This window comes from Hesperophylax consimilis, chromosome 21, assembly GCF_061612785.1.
Source record: "Hesperophylax consimilis isolate HC1 chromosome 21, BYU_Hcon_1.0, whole genome shotgun sequence".
In the NCBI taxonomy this organism is placed as follows: Eukaryota; Metazoa; Arthropoda; class Insecta; order Trichoptera; family Limnephilidae; genus Hesperophylax; species Hesperophylax consimilis.
In genome coordinates this window covers 18,521,026-18,535,611 of record NC_142856.1, presented here as the reverse complement: position 1 = coordinate 18,535,611, position 14,586 = coordinate 18,521,026, and the positions used below count along the sequence as shown (strand labels likewise).

Here is a 14,586-nt window from a genome sequence, read left to right as displayed (position 1 = left end):
CAGTAATTAGAATGATGCATTCATTGATTCATTGTTTCGTTGAATCATTGATTTATTGATTCATTGATTCATTTGTTTGGACGATTTCTTCGGTACGATAATTTGACCAATTCTTTCGAGAAATGTATTGAAATTTTTTATTTCATAAATTTATTTTAACCATTTATTTGATTTTAATTATAATGTGGGACAATAAAGTTGTTTACTTCACCACGACAGTGAGGCGGCAATAGACAACGCTTTACGTACGTGCTCAATCATTCATTATTGAAGAAATCCATCAGCTCAGACTCATTATATTATATTCATTGGGTGGATGCCTTGATTCATAAATTGGAATAAATAGTTTGGTTAATGTATCCGTTGGAGAGATTGGTTGAATATCTCAGTAAATCAATTGAATTAAATAATTAGAAACAAAATTGGAATCATTCATTGAATTCATTGAAATGAAGCATTCGATAATTACATTTGAATTATTCAATATAACCTTAATTACATTTTTATTAGTTTAATTCATTAGAAAGATTGTTTCAATACATTAATAGAAATTGACTATCCAATAAACTAATTTGCATGATTCATCTTGCTATTACTTTTGTAATACAAGCCATTAGTTGGATAATGTTGAAATTCTCAAATTTCCCTTAAATGTTTACACTTTTATGGCATCCACTGTGTTTCGAATTAAATGATCATTACTGTGACCCGTTTTATCGACGTGTTCTTGAAAAAGTTTGCCAATTTTCGCTTAGATATTGATAAAAAATATAAAGGCTCCATAATACGTAGAATCAAGGTTGTATTTTGATAAAGTTGGCTCCCATTGCAGTTTCTCGTAAATTTATTACGAAAGAAAACTCGTTGGCTTTTTTTTCCTTATCACTTGTTTATTCTATAGAAGTTTCTCAGATACGCACACGGAGTTCGACCTTATGAAGGCAATGCAGTAGAATATACTTTTTACGTATCTAGCCATATGGAGGGTTGAAAATACTTCCTTAGTCTTTTATATCTCGGAATCGGTACGGTTCACACACATGTCTATATTTCTGTACAAAACTTTGTAACTTTGTGGTTATATATTGTACCTATGCAGATAAATATACTGCGGTTTCATAAAAACTTGTAAACTTATTGAGCAGATTGATGACCTACTTTGTCAATAGTTACGTTTGTATTTGAAGGTTACAAAGTACGTGATTACATTTTTGATATTATTTCAAAATATGAATTCACAAGAGTGAATGCTGGGGAAATAAGATCCCTTTATGAGGAAATGAGGAGAAATTTGGAGATTCGCAAAGAATCCAAGTCTGACGTGTTCGTAATGAGTAAGATCATGAAAGGGACGCTTACATGGTTTAGGCATGTAAGAGTTTAGGCAACGAAGAAAAGAGTGTAAGGAGAATATATGACGCTAATATAAATGGTAGCAGAAGTCGGGGAAGCTCGAGAAAGACATGGCACGATCAAGTGAACCATATACTCGTACTTGGGTCGGGCAATGTCAAGAGTGAGAATAACGGAAGAGTATGTATGAGACGATGTATAAATGTGAATGAGGCATGGAGTGTGTGCCACGACCAAGTTGTTTGACGGTCCGTCATCTCTGCCTACACTTCTGGGGATATTGCGTGACGGTTTGTTAGGTAGTTATGCTTTCAAATTGATACCTACTTGAATTTATTTTTCTTTTTTAAATACATCCATTTGAATTTCATCTTTGTTCGCGGTAATGATTGAATGCAAATTTTGGAAATTAACCCACTTTCCGACATCCGATCGAGTTGAAACTCAGCAGATAGATTCGTTGTCGACAATGTATTATATCAACTTTTGGTACACACGCGGACATACAGGTATTTCTACGAAATCGGATGACATTACAGCAGTTAATATACGAAATAATTGTCGGTGCTACCCGATTTGGTGAGGTTGGTAGAGTTGTTGACTCGAGTTCCTAGGTAGGAAGTTTCAATACTCAGTCAGATAAATTTATGTTTTTAAAATTTTTAGACTTTTCTAAATAGATGTACACATTATGGTAAAAATAAATTTACGGGTTGATTTTTTAATCGTTTTAATTCCATCATTTTGAAGTCATGAGTTGTTTGGTAGAAAAAATTAAGTAATGCTACGTATACATCCGCGAGCCGAACTGCCGAACTGAACCTCAACTTATGGGAAAGAAACGAAGCAACCGCAAATGGCGCGAAACGCCGCTTGTAGTTGATTCGCTTCTTTTCCCGTAATTCGTGTTACGGTTCGCGTTTCGGTTCGCTAATGTATACGTGCCCTAAATTGTTGTGTAGTATACATAGACTACTGAAAAGTATAGCGTTTTGCCCGCTGCACCCGACGGACTCGAAGCGGAGTTGAAAAACTGCGATTATATAAATTAGCAACTTCAAAAGAATCAATGGCTTATGTACATTTTTATACCGCTTGATCATTTAGAATTTCCATTTTTTTATTATTTTTTTTTTATGTGACACCTCACAAGAGCGTCCCTGCCTGTGCAGTGTACAGACAGGGGAACTATGTCACCACCCGGTTGGGCGGCGTTGTGAGGCGGAATAAGGTAGGGGCTGTAGGAAGGGATTTGTTAATGCGGGCCTTGAAGAGGCTCGGATTATAGGAGGGAGGAAAAACAGATGCCGGTAGCTCGTTCCACATACGAGCCGACTTACACAAAAACGAGTCGTAAAAGCGGCCCGTTCTCGTGAAGCCAACGTCAACCGTGAACGGGTGTTCAGCTCGTGTCCGTCGAGTTTCGCGCACGTGCACCGGTGCATCAGGAATCAATGCTGCTAGCTCCTTGGAGCAGGCTCCATTGAAATACCTATAGAACAGACACAGCATGCCTACATTGCGTCTATGCATTAGAGAAGGCAATCGGTCTGTTAACAACGGATTGTCAATCAGACGGATCGCTCTCCTTTGCACAGATTCAAGCAATTTTATTAAGTATTTTGGGGCACCAGCCCAAAGGTGGCTCCCAAATTCAATAGTTGGGCGGACTTGAGACTTGTACAGGGTCAGCAGCTGGTCACTGTTGAAGAATCTCCTAGCCCTGTACAAGACGCCCAATTTCTTGGATGCCTGATTTACTCGGGCTTCTATGGATCCCCGATACTTGAGCCGGTCTGATATAGTAACTCCAAGCATTTCAATGGAGTCTTTATTGGGGAGAGTGCTCCCATCAAATTGCACCAGACAGTCATTGATCTCCCTCTTTGCCGAAATCAGACACGATTGGGTTTTTGTGACGTTGAAACTGACCAAGTTGGCCTTACCCCAGGCACGAACCATCTCGATTTGTTGCATTGATGTATTATATTTAGATGAGATATAAGGCGAAAAAATAGATTCCGCTTTTTTACCTCCAACTAACCTCCAACTATTCCAACGTTCTAACTAAAGCTACCAATTCCGGTCTACGCGCACCGCATATCGCGTTTATGTTAACCCTAGTTTACCCTAGTTTTTGTGTTAACTTTGTTTTTTTTTTCTTGAGGATAATGATTTATGTATCGTTCAAATATTGTTACAATACATTCTCAGAGTACCCAAGTGAACAAATCTAACACTTTTTTTCTTTTCTTATTTCTTCTTGTAATATTTTTTGTTAATACATATGTAGTGTAGTTTGTATTGCTTCACAAATGTGTAAATTGTTAACCGATACTGACTATTAGTCCTACTGAGGTTAAATATTATGTGAAAAATTAAGCTTTGTGTTCTGTAAGAAGCAATTAATAAATATATAATGAAATTGCAGCCCTTTCATTATTCATTCTTATAATTATACAAAATTACATCTGAATTGTTTATCTGGTCTTTTTATAGCCCTTAAATTGCTTCTGACACGTTTCACCTTTTTGATTTCCTTTTAACAAATCTTTCTCATTACAAGTAGTGCTTTCTCTTTGTCCAAATTGCACTCAAAACGACGCTGAATCTTTTAAAGGCAACAAAACGTATTGCGTCAAATTGGATTCGTTACCCGTAGTTGTCTCGGAAACAGCGCGCGGATTATTTGCAATTATTTTGGACATTTTATTTAGTTTTTATTTTTGCTCCGCCCGTGACGTTAAAACTTTTAATGGTCCATCAGCAACACCCTGAATTCTGGGAAGAATTATTTCCCTTGAAGAAAGGCTTAATCCTGTTATACTTTTAAACCGACTCACTTAAAATTTAAACCTTTGCTTGACACGTGTCATATAACGCCTTTTAATTTGACACTAACCGATTTTTCTTCGTTGATAAGATTAATGTATAAAGGTAGCTTTGTTTTTACTCTCTTCTAAAGAGTTTCTCACGGATAAAAAAATATTAAAAATCTGATCAAATTATTCGTGTTCATGTTAAAAACGGGACTGGAGGCCTATAACGAATAATTTGACAAATTTCATAACAAACTCTCAGTAAAGCACGAATATATCATGTAGAAGTAGGACAACGTGTTCTTCATAATAATAATAGTTTCACATCTCGTCCATTATATTTATTCGGGCAAAGCCACCTGCGTGAACACGTCATCAGATATATTCTGAATGACTAATATTTTATTGGAAAATGATCACGCAGTCACATTTTTAACAGTATCTTGACAAAAAAACCGTACTCTTTTTTTCTGTGCAATATATTATTTGTTTTGCAGATATGTATTGTCGTAATAATGACATAGCATTTATATAACGCATTTTAGTGTAATTTTACTTCAAGTGCGTTTTACAATAAAAAACTAAAAAACGGTAATTTAATATTAGTGGTCATGTTCATAAAATTATTCCTACGGTTTGCCTTACCCAATACAGATCTAATATTATATCACTAAATATACTGTTTGTACAAAGTGATTACTCAATTATATTCGCATTTTTTCTCAGTCTACTCAGGTAGTGTATGGATACAACGATATTATTTAATCAATAAAAATGCTAAGTGAAATAAAAAATTTCTATTGAACGAATATGTATTTTTTAGATGTATGCAGAAGAATTGAGCTCAATGAAGTGTTTATTACGATCAAGATATTCGAATGAGTGCGAGTTTGATCCAAGCGTTATGAACAAGAATAAGAAAGGGACAATGAGATGTTTTGGATGTGCAGAGCAGATGGGTCGTGAAAAGAAAAGAATATCGACGTTAAGTTGTTAGGAAAAAAAGTCGGGTATGGTGCAGAAAGATTTTACACGAGCAAATGAATCAAACACTTGAATCAGGTCATATTAGCAGAAGAAAATGAATTAATTCGCATTAAACAAGGAATATGTGCCCAAACAGCGTTTAGTTAGTTCCGTCATCTCATAGCTAAAACTATTTCTGTATTTAAAATTTAGTAATTATTTGTCAATTAATGTTTATAAAACTTATAGATCTTTAAAAAACACTATTTTTTATATTATTTTACTTTCTACCCAACATTATGGTCATCTGCTGTACCTAATAATATAAATAAAATCTATTTTTTATATCATTTTACCTTCTACCAAACATGATCATCTGCTTTACCTAATTGTAAAATTAAAACCTATTTTTTTATTACTCTACCTTCTACCCAGCATTATGTTCATCTGCTGTACCTAATTGTATAATTAAAACCTATTTTTTATATTATTCTACCTTCTACGCAACATTATGATCATCTGCTGTACCTAATGGTATACATAAAATGTATTTTTTGCATTATTCTACCTTCTACCCAACATTCTGATCATTTTCTGTACGTAATGGTATATCTTAAAACGAAAATTTCCACATGACAGTTTGCGCACTCTTTGCTTATTATTCCATAACCACATGAAACCATATTTGTCATGTCCTTCGTTCGGCGGTCCGGAAGGTTACGAGCTGGAAATTTAGGTCGTTGAGATTTCATTTCCTTTCGCAAAATGATCCATCATCCACAAACATGGTGTGCAATATATTTTACTGTAGGAGTCAACACTGGTATTTTTGTAAACCCATAAAATTTTTATTTTATAAGCAAAAAAAAAATTCGGAATAATTTAGTGCGGGTATAAAAGTTTCACTAGATTTTTAATATAGCGGTTTCGCCCTGAATGATTTGCCAGACTCTCTCTGTTTTTTCCCTCCTTCACTTTTTCCTTTCCTCAAAAAGACTCTCCAAACAGCATCCCCAAAGATGATGTAGACCAGGAGAGGTATTAATTTCCATAGAACTCTCCTGTTTGGAGTTTTTATAAGAAATAAAAAACCTATTTGATTTTTTCGAATCCATTAAATTTCACAACAATTTTCACACACTTTGTACTCAATAAAAATATTTTTTTATCTAACTACAAAGACATTACAAATGGATTTTACGTGGTATCCGAAAACTAGTCGAACAAGCGGTAAACTGGTGTACCTATATCACATTGGGGGCTTAGGATCACAGGGGCCTAACTACTTATGGTTTTGAGTTACGCTTCATTTCGGTAACACCATAATCATATTTATAAGTGACACGAAGCTTTATCTCGTACATACAGTCGTCAGTTGGTCACATCAGTTGGGCATACAGTCGGGTATATGAGCATTCCAATATTTATTTACTTATTTCAAAACTACGTTTTTGTAGATGTGATCCTAAACCCCGACAATTGGGTCGATTTTGCGGTTTAATTTTTTCGGATTTCAGAATTTGTTTTCTAGTACAAAGATTGAATTATTGCAGTATAATTAAAAAAAAAAAATCGGGGTCATTCATTATTAGCTGTTTATTGTCTTTTTAAGTGCTTTGAAGCCTAAGACCCGGCTCCAAAAGTTTTTAACCCTACAGCTGCCGGAAAAAAAAGCGAAATGCCTGAGATCGAACGAAAATAAGTTTTTTGTGTTCTTAAAGATTTGTAGATCCACCAGTTTCCCGCTTTTATCACTAGTTTCCAGAAACCGTGTGTATATTTTTATTTGTATTCTTCACTTTGTACCATTAGTAATTATTATCGCATCTGCTTAAACACCTGAATTGTGTCAACAGCCATTTGTGTTCACTCCTCACAAAGTAACCTTAATTCTCTCCTCTCGGTTACTTATTCATCTCCTTTCTAATCTCCTTTATTGCTTTGTAATTTGCGACACCTCCTACCTCTTCTTTGTTCTCGTTACAATACAAAGCCGAGTCCTTAATTTTACGGGTTTTTTTACTTATTTTTTCACTGCCACCGATTTTTCCATCTTAATATTTTTTATTACTTTATTCATTTTTTCATTTTCTCCTTATTAGTATCAAAATTTTACAATTTATTTTACGAACGCTTCTTTAAATATATCAATAGAATTTTTATATTTTTTGGATTATTTAACATTTTTAAATTAGTACCTATACCTGCTGAAAAACTGTATTAGCAAATCTATGAATTTGGGAGCGGTTTTTGGGTACCGCCGCCCGGAAACCATTTATTGGATAACCAGCACCTCTGCCATAGGTTCTCTTCTTTTGATGATTTAGCAGGGGTGCGCGGGTTCATCGGGTGACGTGGCCTCCTGTGTAGGGTTAAGTTAAAAAAATGTAATCTGTAATTTTTAGTTCAATAGTCTTCTGGTTCAATCTTTGCCTTCAATGCCATTTCTATCATCAACTGTGGAGCTTCAAAATATCTATTTTTCCGTCAACGATGAAGGCTTTATTTACGTGTTATACGGATAAACGATATCAATAAAGATTATTTTCATTAACAACAATCCAAATTATGGGAAAACGGTTTATAAAGCTGGCATAATAATGAAGCTTTCCAGTTACTTCCTAAATATATATTTAATTAAGTAAACCCGCATATATTTGCATATATACATATATATATATATATATATATATATATATTTTTAAATCAACCGAAAATCTCTGTCTGTATAATAACGGCAACACGGTCGAACCTTTGAATTACTCTTTATGAGAATTTTTCGGCGAGTGGACAGATTTCGGTTCGACTTCAGTTGGAGGTGACATAAAAGAAGCGAATAGGAGAGTACGAAAGGCAAGAAGTAAATGGTCGTAACGAATGGTCCGACATGCTTTCATGTGTTACTGACATATTGTGCAGAGGTTTCTTCTCAGAAATCGGTAAAATTTTTCGGTTTGATAAATTCGCTGATCCGCCGATAAAATAAAGTCGAACTGCTGTGAGCGTATTTTAATAAATAGTCGACCTTTGGAAAGATAAACTAAACTAAGGTCATTTGAATATTGGACAAATTGACTTCAATATTTTGCGTTTTCTTTTCCCCAGTAAATAAATTTAATATTCGCTGTAATTAGTACCATTATTGCTTTATAATATTGGAGTACGCAAAATTTTAATAACCTCGTTCATAAACTAAAGTTATCTCGTTCATTTTTTACTTCAGTGTGTAAGTTCATTTTTACGTAATATTAATTTCTTTTTTTACTACAGACCAAAAACACCCTTAAAATACCCTCGAGAAAAAGAAGTTCGGTTTGAAGAAAGGTGAAGTTTTAATTGATCCTTGTTATAAAACTCTGTTCTTAAGTGATACTGTGTTTGGTTTTCACCAAAAATGAGCATTCGCTTCCGCGCTACTACAATAATTGACCCAGGAGTTTCAGACACGCAGGTTTAGCGAGAAGGACAGCTATCAGTGTTTTTGTGTTTTGTGATAAATATACAATTGTTTGATTTTAACCGATAAATATTGTGTTTGATCTTCACACAAAGAAAATAAAGACAATTTAGGTTCACGCTTTCACACTTCCCTAATATCAGGCTCGCAGGTTAAGTGAGGAGATCGACGATTTCTAACTGATATTGTGTTTTGTGAAAAAAGATACAATAGTAATCGTTTGATTGTATCGAGTAACAAGTGAAAAACAACTAAATATACATTGTTTTTGTTTCCAAATGAGTTGTGTTTTGTTTTCACAAAAAAATGAGCCTTAAATAGGGACAATCGTTCGATTCTGCCGGTACAATAAGTCTCCCCGGAGTATCAGGGTCGCAGGTCGAGCGAGGGGGTCGGCCATGCCCGCATAACATGGAGTCGCTGGCGCGCCTGATGGGGGCGGGGGGTGCCGCCCTGCCCGCTGCGCTGGGGGCCACGAGGGACGCGCGGCCTCGGGGGGCGCTGGTGCACGCGTCCCTGGCGCCCCCCTCCAAGGGAAGACACCTCACTGGCACCTTCTGCCTCACGGGGGACACGATGGAGGGCATCATACAGTGCCTGGTGTTCTTGAAGGCATTCTCGGTAAGATAATACAATTTTTAATTTTAAGTCTACTTTATAATTTGACTCCTCACTAAATCTTTTTTTTCTCTTCTTAAATCTTCTTCTTTTCCACGAAAATTCAACAAGGTGGAGACTTTTTTGTTTGTTTATTTTTCAGTAACTTTAGTAAATATAATAATTGACTGAGCGTAGCTCAGACCAGTTTTGACTCGACCTCCTTGCATTTCGTCTAGCTGTAAATTAGTTATATGTGTTCCGTGTCCAGTCAAGATGGTTGCCGTGTTTAATAGTACCTTTTCATTCCGCTAGAGCGCACGAGCGTTGAGGCTGTTGTGAACTGTCGAGTCGGAGTAATCAACATTAAAAAGAAAAAAAAAGGGTAAAAGAAAAGAAAACAATGTAAACAACCATGAAATTAAATAAACGCCCGGGTTGCCGGCACTGAAACTGAACATTACCTACGCGAAGCATACTGTTCACAGAACTACTATTTAATAAGTTTTGCATCACATGGTGACTTTTCTCCTGTGATTGAAGAAAGTTTTACCCTCGGTTCCTTGTTTACTAGGAGATTGCACATTCTATGTTGTCAATAAACTTTCCTATTATATATTTTCAACATAAAACAGGAAATCTGATAAGAAGCAGTGAACAACTCTAACAAAATAAAATTTGTACAATTTTTCTGTTTGTTAATTCAAGACCAACGCAAACTGTTTTTCTGTTTGTTAAAATATAAATGTAAACCTTACAACGTCAATCGTTAACGTTTCCACCATTGGCATGGTAGTTTATACAATTTTTTATTTAACTTATATTGGTATTATTTCAAGCCTGTAAAACGGTTCGAGATTTTTACAAGTACGAAAAAACTTTCTGCCTTTTAGAACTTATCATTCAATCGAGTTTCGATTATGTAGACATATGGATTACGCAATGTAAACAGTACAAGACGGATCACAAAATAATAATGGAATTCCTAAAATGTTAGTCTCTCCGAGAAATATTCTGTCCTATCTACCTGCGAACAAATCTGTTTTGTTTCGTGTTTGCGATCCCATACGCGTTTTTCCAATAATAGACTTTTTGTTTTCCACGAGGCTGAGAAGTAAAATGATCCGTCATTTTACAAATTGAATTGGGTGTGATTTATAAACCGAAAAATGATCTATCGTTCTAAGGGGTGAATTTGACGATGGTTTTGATCTATCCAGAAATAATACAGAGCCTAGCGTTTTTTCACAGCCCGAAAACCTTTATTTAGTTTTTTTTCTCTTGCATTGTTTCGTGGAAAAGGTAGAGGTAATGATTTATCAGGCTCCTGGGATTAAGTTTATCTTGTAATTTTAGCGACAGATCATGAAAAAAGGAGATTTATGAATCCATTATTGTCTAATTTTCTTTATCTTTCCGCTGTAAATATCCTTATTTCGTTTACCCTTTATGCCCTTTGTGATTCATGTTTACCATTATCGTATTCTTTGTTTAGTCTATATCAATTTAGTCGCTAATAAAAAATAAACGAAGGTAGCAGCACAACGGAGTTCCAAACTTTACTCTCAGAGAAATAATGAGAGTAGGCTTTTCAAAAGGGGTAAATGTACGATTGGTAGGGGAGTGGTTCAAATGGCTCCCGTGATAATTCCCGCCATAGTTCCTTTGTATAGTTATATATGAGATGATTGAAATGATATCGTCTACATATCGGCTACAGTTTATTTTTAAGATAACGAAATATTTCGCCATAAGATCAAAGTCTTTGAAATAAAGGTGATGGTCCGGCTAGTGGCGGAGTGGTCCAAAGCAATGGTTCTCACTCCGGTGTCGCCGCGCCGGTTCAATCCTCTGCGAGAGAGTCGTTTTAGTAATGTTTAAACGTATTATTTTATCCTTCCCGCAGTTGCTTTCTGGAATGACAATGAAATATTTTGTCGTACCCTTTTAACAGCTTTAGTTCACCAGCATTACAAGCAACGTTTAAAGCAAGTATATAACCTCGCCAAGTTCTGTTATTCTTTTTGAAAGTAAGAAGATTGAGTAAGGAACTTAAATGAATGGTGAACTGAATACATCAGATATTAATTATATAGTCAGAGGAAACAAGGCTAGCAGTCCACAATAAATGTTTGATACCAACCATGAAAAGATATTGCGATGAGGCCTATTACGAGTAGTCAAAGAAAATGGAAGAAAAGAGGTCTGCGTACTGTAGAAATTATATCCCTGAGGCGCTTATATTGCGAATGAGGATATTCGAGCATAAATCAATTCTATGTAGATAATGGACTAAATAACGGAAGGAAAATTATATGAATTCGACATGTGCAGTGGTGATTGAGATAAGTGTCACAATTATGGCACGATTAGGTGAATCGAATACTCGCGAGGATTCTTATTAATGGTCGAAAAATTAGAAAATTTAAACAATGTTGTATGCGATATTTTATGAATAACACTTCCGCAGACCCGTGATGAATCACGGAATAGTCCCAACTCTTGACAAATCAGTTCCAATTTTGAAAACGCCAATTAAAATAGTTTTCTGTTAAAATATTATTACAGGTAGGCATCTCCTACTTTCGCCCGTCTGAATTCTTCACACAACTGATTGTACTTTTGAAAATTGCGATTAAATTTAAAACATTCATTCAGAATTGAAACGTTGCTCCAAATGGCTTTAGCCGTGTTTAGTGACTAGATCTGAATAGCCAGGTACTTCCCCACCTTCCTCTTTCCCTTCCCCACTTACCTTCAGCCTCACAACATCCCCCAATTGGGGATGCCATAGTCTCACTGGCTCCAGACGGGAGCAGTTGGGACTCTTGTGAGGCATTCACTATAAAAAAAAAAAAAACAAATTTGAGTTCATTGAACCATATTTCATGCAGGATTAACGTTTCTCGCACAGACAACCGAAATTAATATTTTTGGCTAGCGCAGACCCTTGAAAAATCATGGAATATATAATGGTAGGATTTGTTACGCTTAAGGTAGATGTTTATAAAATATTTCTCTGTTAACCTTTCAAAATCAAATATTGTCAATTTTCTTTATGATATACATAACTATATTATCTTGCTGACAAAATAGATAGACGTCAGAATTTACCTTTCGAATATCCTTTAACACAAAAATTTAAGCAAAGAAATTCACATTTCAAACACAGAATTATTCGAATTACTGAAATGTTCCCACCATCAGTTTCAATTCTGTAATTTAAATGTTCATCAAAAGTGAATATTTTAACGCAGGAATATTTCACATAACTTCACAAACAACCGAAATTAGTAACTAACTAACTAAGTAACCATCACGCCGTTTCCCCGCAGGGGTAAGCAGAGAGGACGGACCGCCAAACAACTCGGTCTTGGCACACACTTCTTGCCTCATTCACATTCATACATCGTCTCATACATACTCTTCTATTATTCTGACTCTTGACATGGCCCGACTCGAGTATCTGATTCGGATCGTGCCACGTCTTCCTCGAGCGTCCCCGACTTCTGCTACCATTCGCATTTGCATCATATATCCTCCTTATACTCCTTTCTTCGCTCATTCGCTCTACATGCCCAAACCATCTAAGCGTCTCTTCTTAATCTTACTCATTAAGCTTAAATTAGCCTTGCACTCTTTGCGGATCTCCACATTTCTCACACGATCATACATGATTTTACCATACATACGCTTCAGGGATCTCATTTCAACAGCATTCAATCTACTTTCATCCTTTCTCTGTCAGTTCCATGCCTCACTTCCATACATCAGCGTAGGTACCGGCACTCCGTTGCGGACTGCTAACTTCGATTCTTTGGACATTTTTTTGCTAGCGCCAACTGCGTTCAGTCCTCCATTAATGAAATTAGTATGTTTGATGATCACAGCAACTAGTGGGCACCAAAACCACGTTGCCTGGCGTATCTCTCTGCCTACCCTGCAATTAAATGTTGTGTTAGTTTTTTTACTTGTGTTAGTGTTCTCAGATTCAGTTTAAAGCGTAATTATTGTTTTTAATTATAAACCTTTAGTTAAGTTAGTGAGTTGGTAGTTTAATTAACAGTACCTAATAGTTATTTCGTATCTCCCCTAACAAGATCTGAGGAAAACTTTGGATGCTATTTGAACCCGAGTTAGAACTATATTATTCTCGGAATTTAGCGAGGATCTCAGATTGAACTTTCTGCTTCATGCTTTATTCTCTGAGTAACCTTCAAAATGTGCAGACTTTTAGAAGGTTGAGATGTTATTTTCACGACTGACTGAGTAAATTTACTACGTTGAATTTACATTTTAATTTTGCACGAAAAAAAGCAATTCAAAAACTAAACAGCTTTTCTCTTATGCTACCTCCAACTCCGAAGCTTCAACTGTTTTATAAATGAGAGCTTTAAAAAATGTTCCATTTCAAAACAAATCAATCGAAGCTCTCTCTATTCCTCCGTGAAAGCTTATCATCCCAATCGAATTGACTACGAAACAGCTTTGTAAAGAGTTATATAATCGTAAATTTTACACAAATTGATTGAAAATTTTATAAATTCTACGTTGCGTCATGTAAACCAACATTTTTTAAAACTTTTGTTTCATCTGCTTGCATTTTTTTCAGTCTAATTTAATTTTTGTTTTTTTTGTTGTTATTAACCAGAATTATAAAGCTTTGAAAATTCACGTCGTTGTAAAACAATTGAGAAGAACCTGCCACCATTAAAAGGGAAAACTCAGTGCCTCCCATTCCGTAGTCGAGACGTAAAGCTTTCAAGGTTGCGGGTTCAACTCCCTGCGTGCGCAACAATTTCTATTGCTTTATTTGTGTTATTTCACAATGTATTTAAAATAATATATAGTACGTACCTAATCTATTGCACGTTCCAGAGTGGAAGATACTCTCAGTATCGCCCTGGTGTAAGACCACCATTCAGAAGTCAAACTTGGATTTAGCCGTCTTTGGTGACCAGATCTGAATAACGAGGTGCTTCCTCACCTTTCTCTTTCCTCATCTCCTCCCCTTCCCCATACCTTCAGCTTCACACCATAGCCCAATTGAAGATGCAATAGTCTCACTGGCTACAGATGGTTGGGTACATTTGGGAGTCTGGTGCCGCGTGCCATTAAAAAAATATTACTTTACATTCTGGTAGGTACTTTTATGCCTTTTTAAGATTTATTTTAAGATTCAAATTTTCAAAAAGTTACCTTTTAGTATAAATCAAACTTTCTCATTTACTTCTATCATGATGGCTAAAACTCTACCAGAAAAAGGGCAAAAATAGAATAAGTTTCCCAGAAATTCCCCTATCCCCTTCTGCTCCCCATTCCTCCGCAGTTTTCCCTTCGGTCCCCAACATGGCGGCGACAGTATTCCAAATTTGAAACATTTCCCAATAAGAT

The 14,586-nt window shown here is 35.7% G+C and overlaps 1 protein-coding gene across 13 annotated transcripts in view; it reads left to right on the top strand.

Annotated features, from left to right (window-relative positions):
* Positions 1 to 14,586, top strand: part of rg (A kinase anchor protein rugose) — a 941,488-nt gene that overhangs the window by 276 nt on the left and 926,626 nt on the right. For all 13 annotated transcript variants that reach the window (XM_089644600.1, XM_089644594.1, XM_089644593.1 and 10 more), the window contains exon 2: positions 8,409 to 9,216. In XM_089644600.1, the coding sequence (XP_089500726.1) occupies positions 9,007 to 9,216 (210 nt within the window). In that variant the 5' untranslated portion in view covers positions 8,409 to 9,006. The remainder of the gene's footprint in view (positions 1 to 8,408; positions 9,217 to 14,586) is intronic.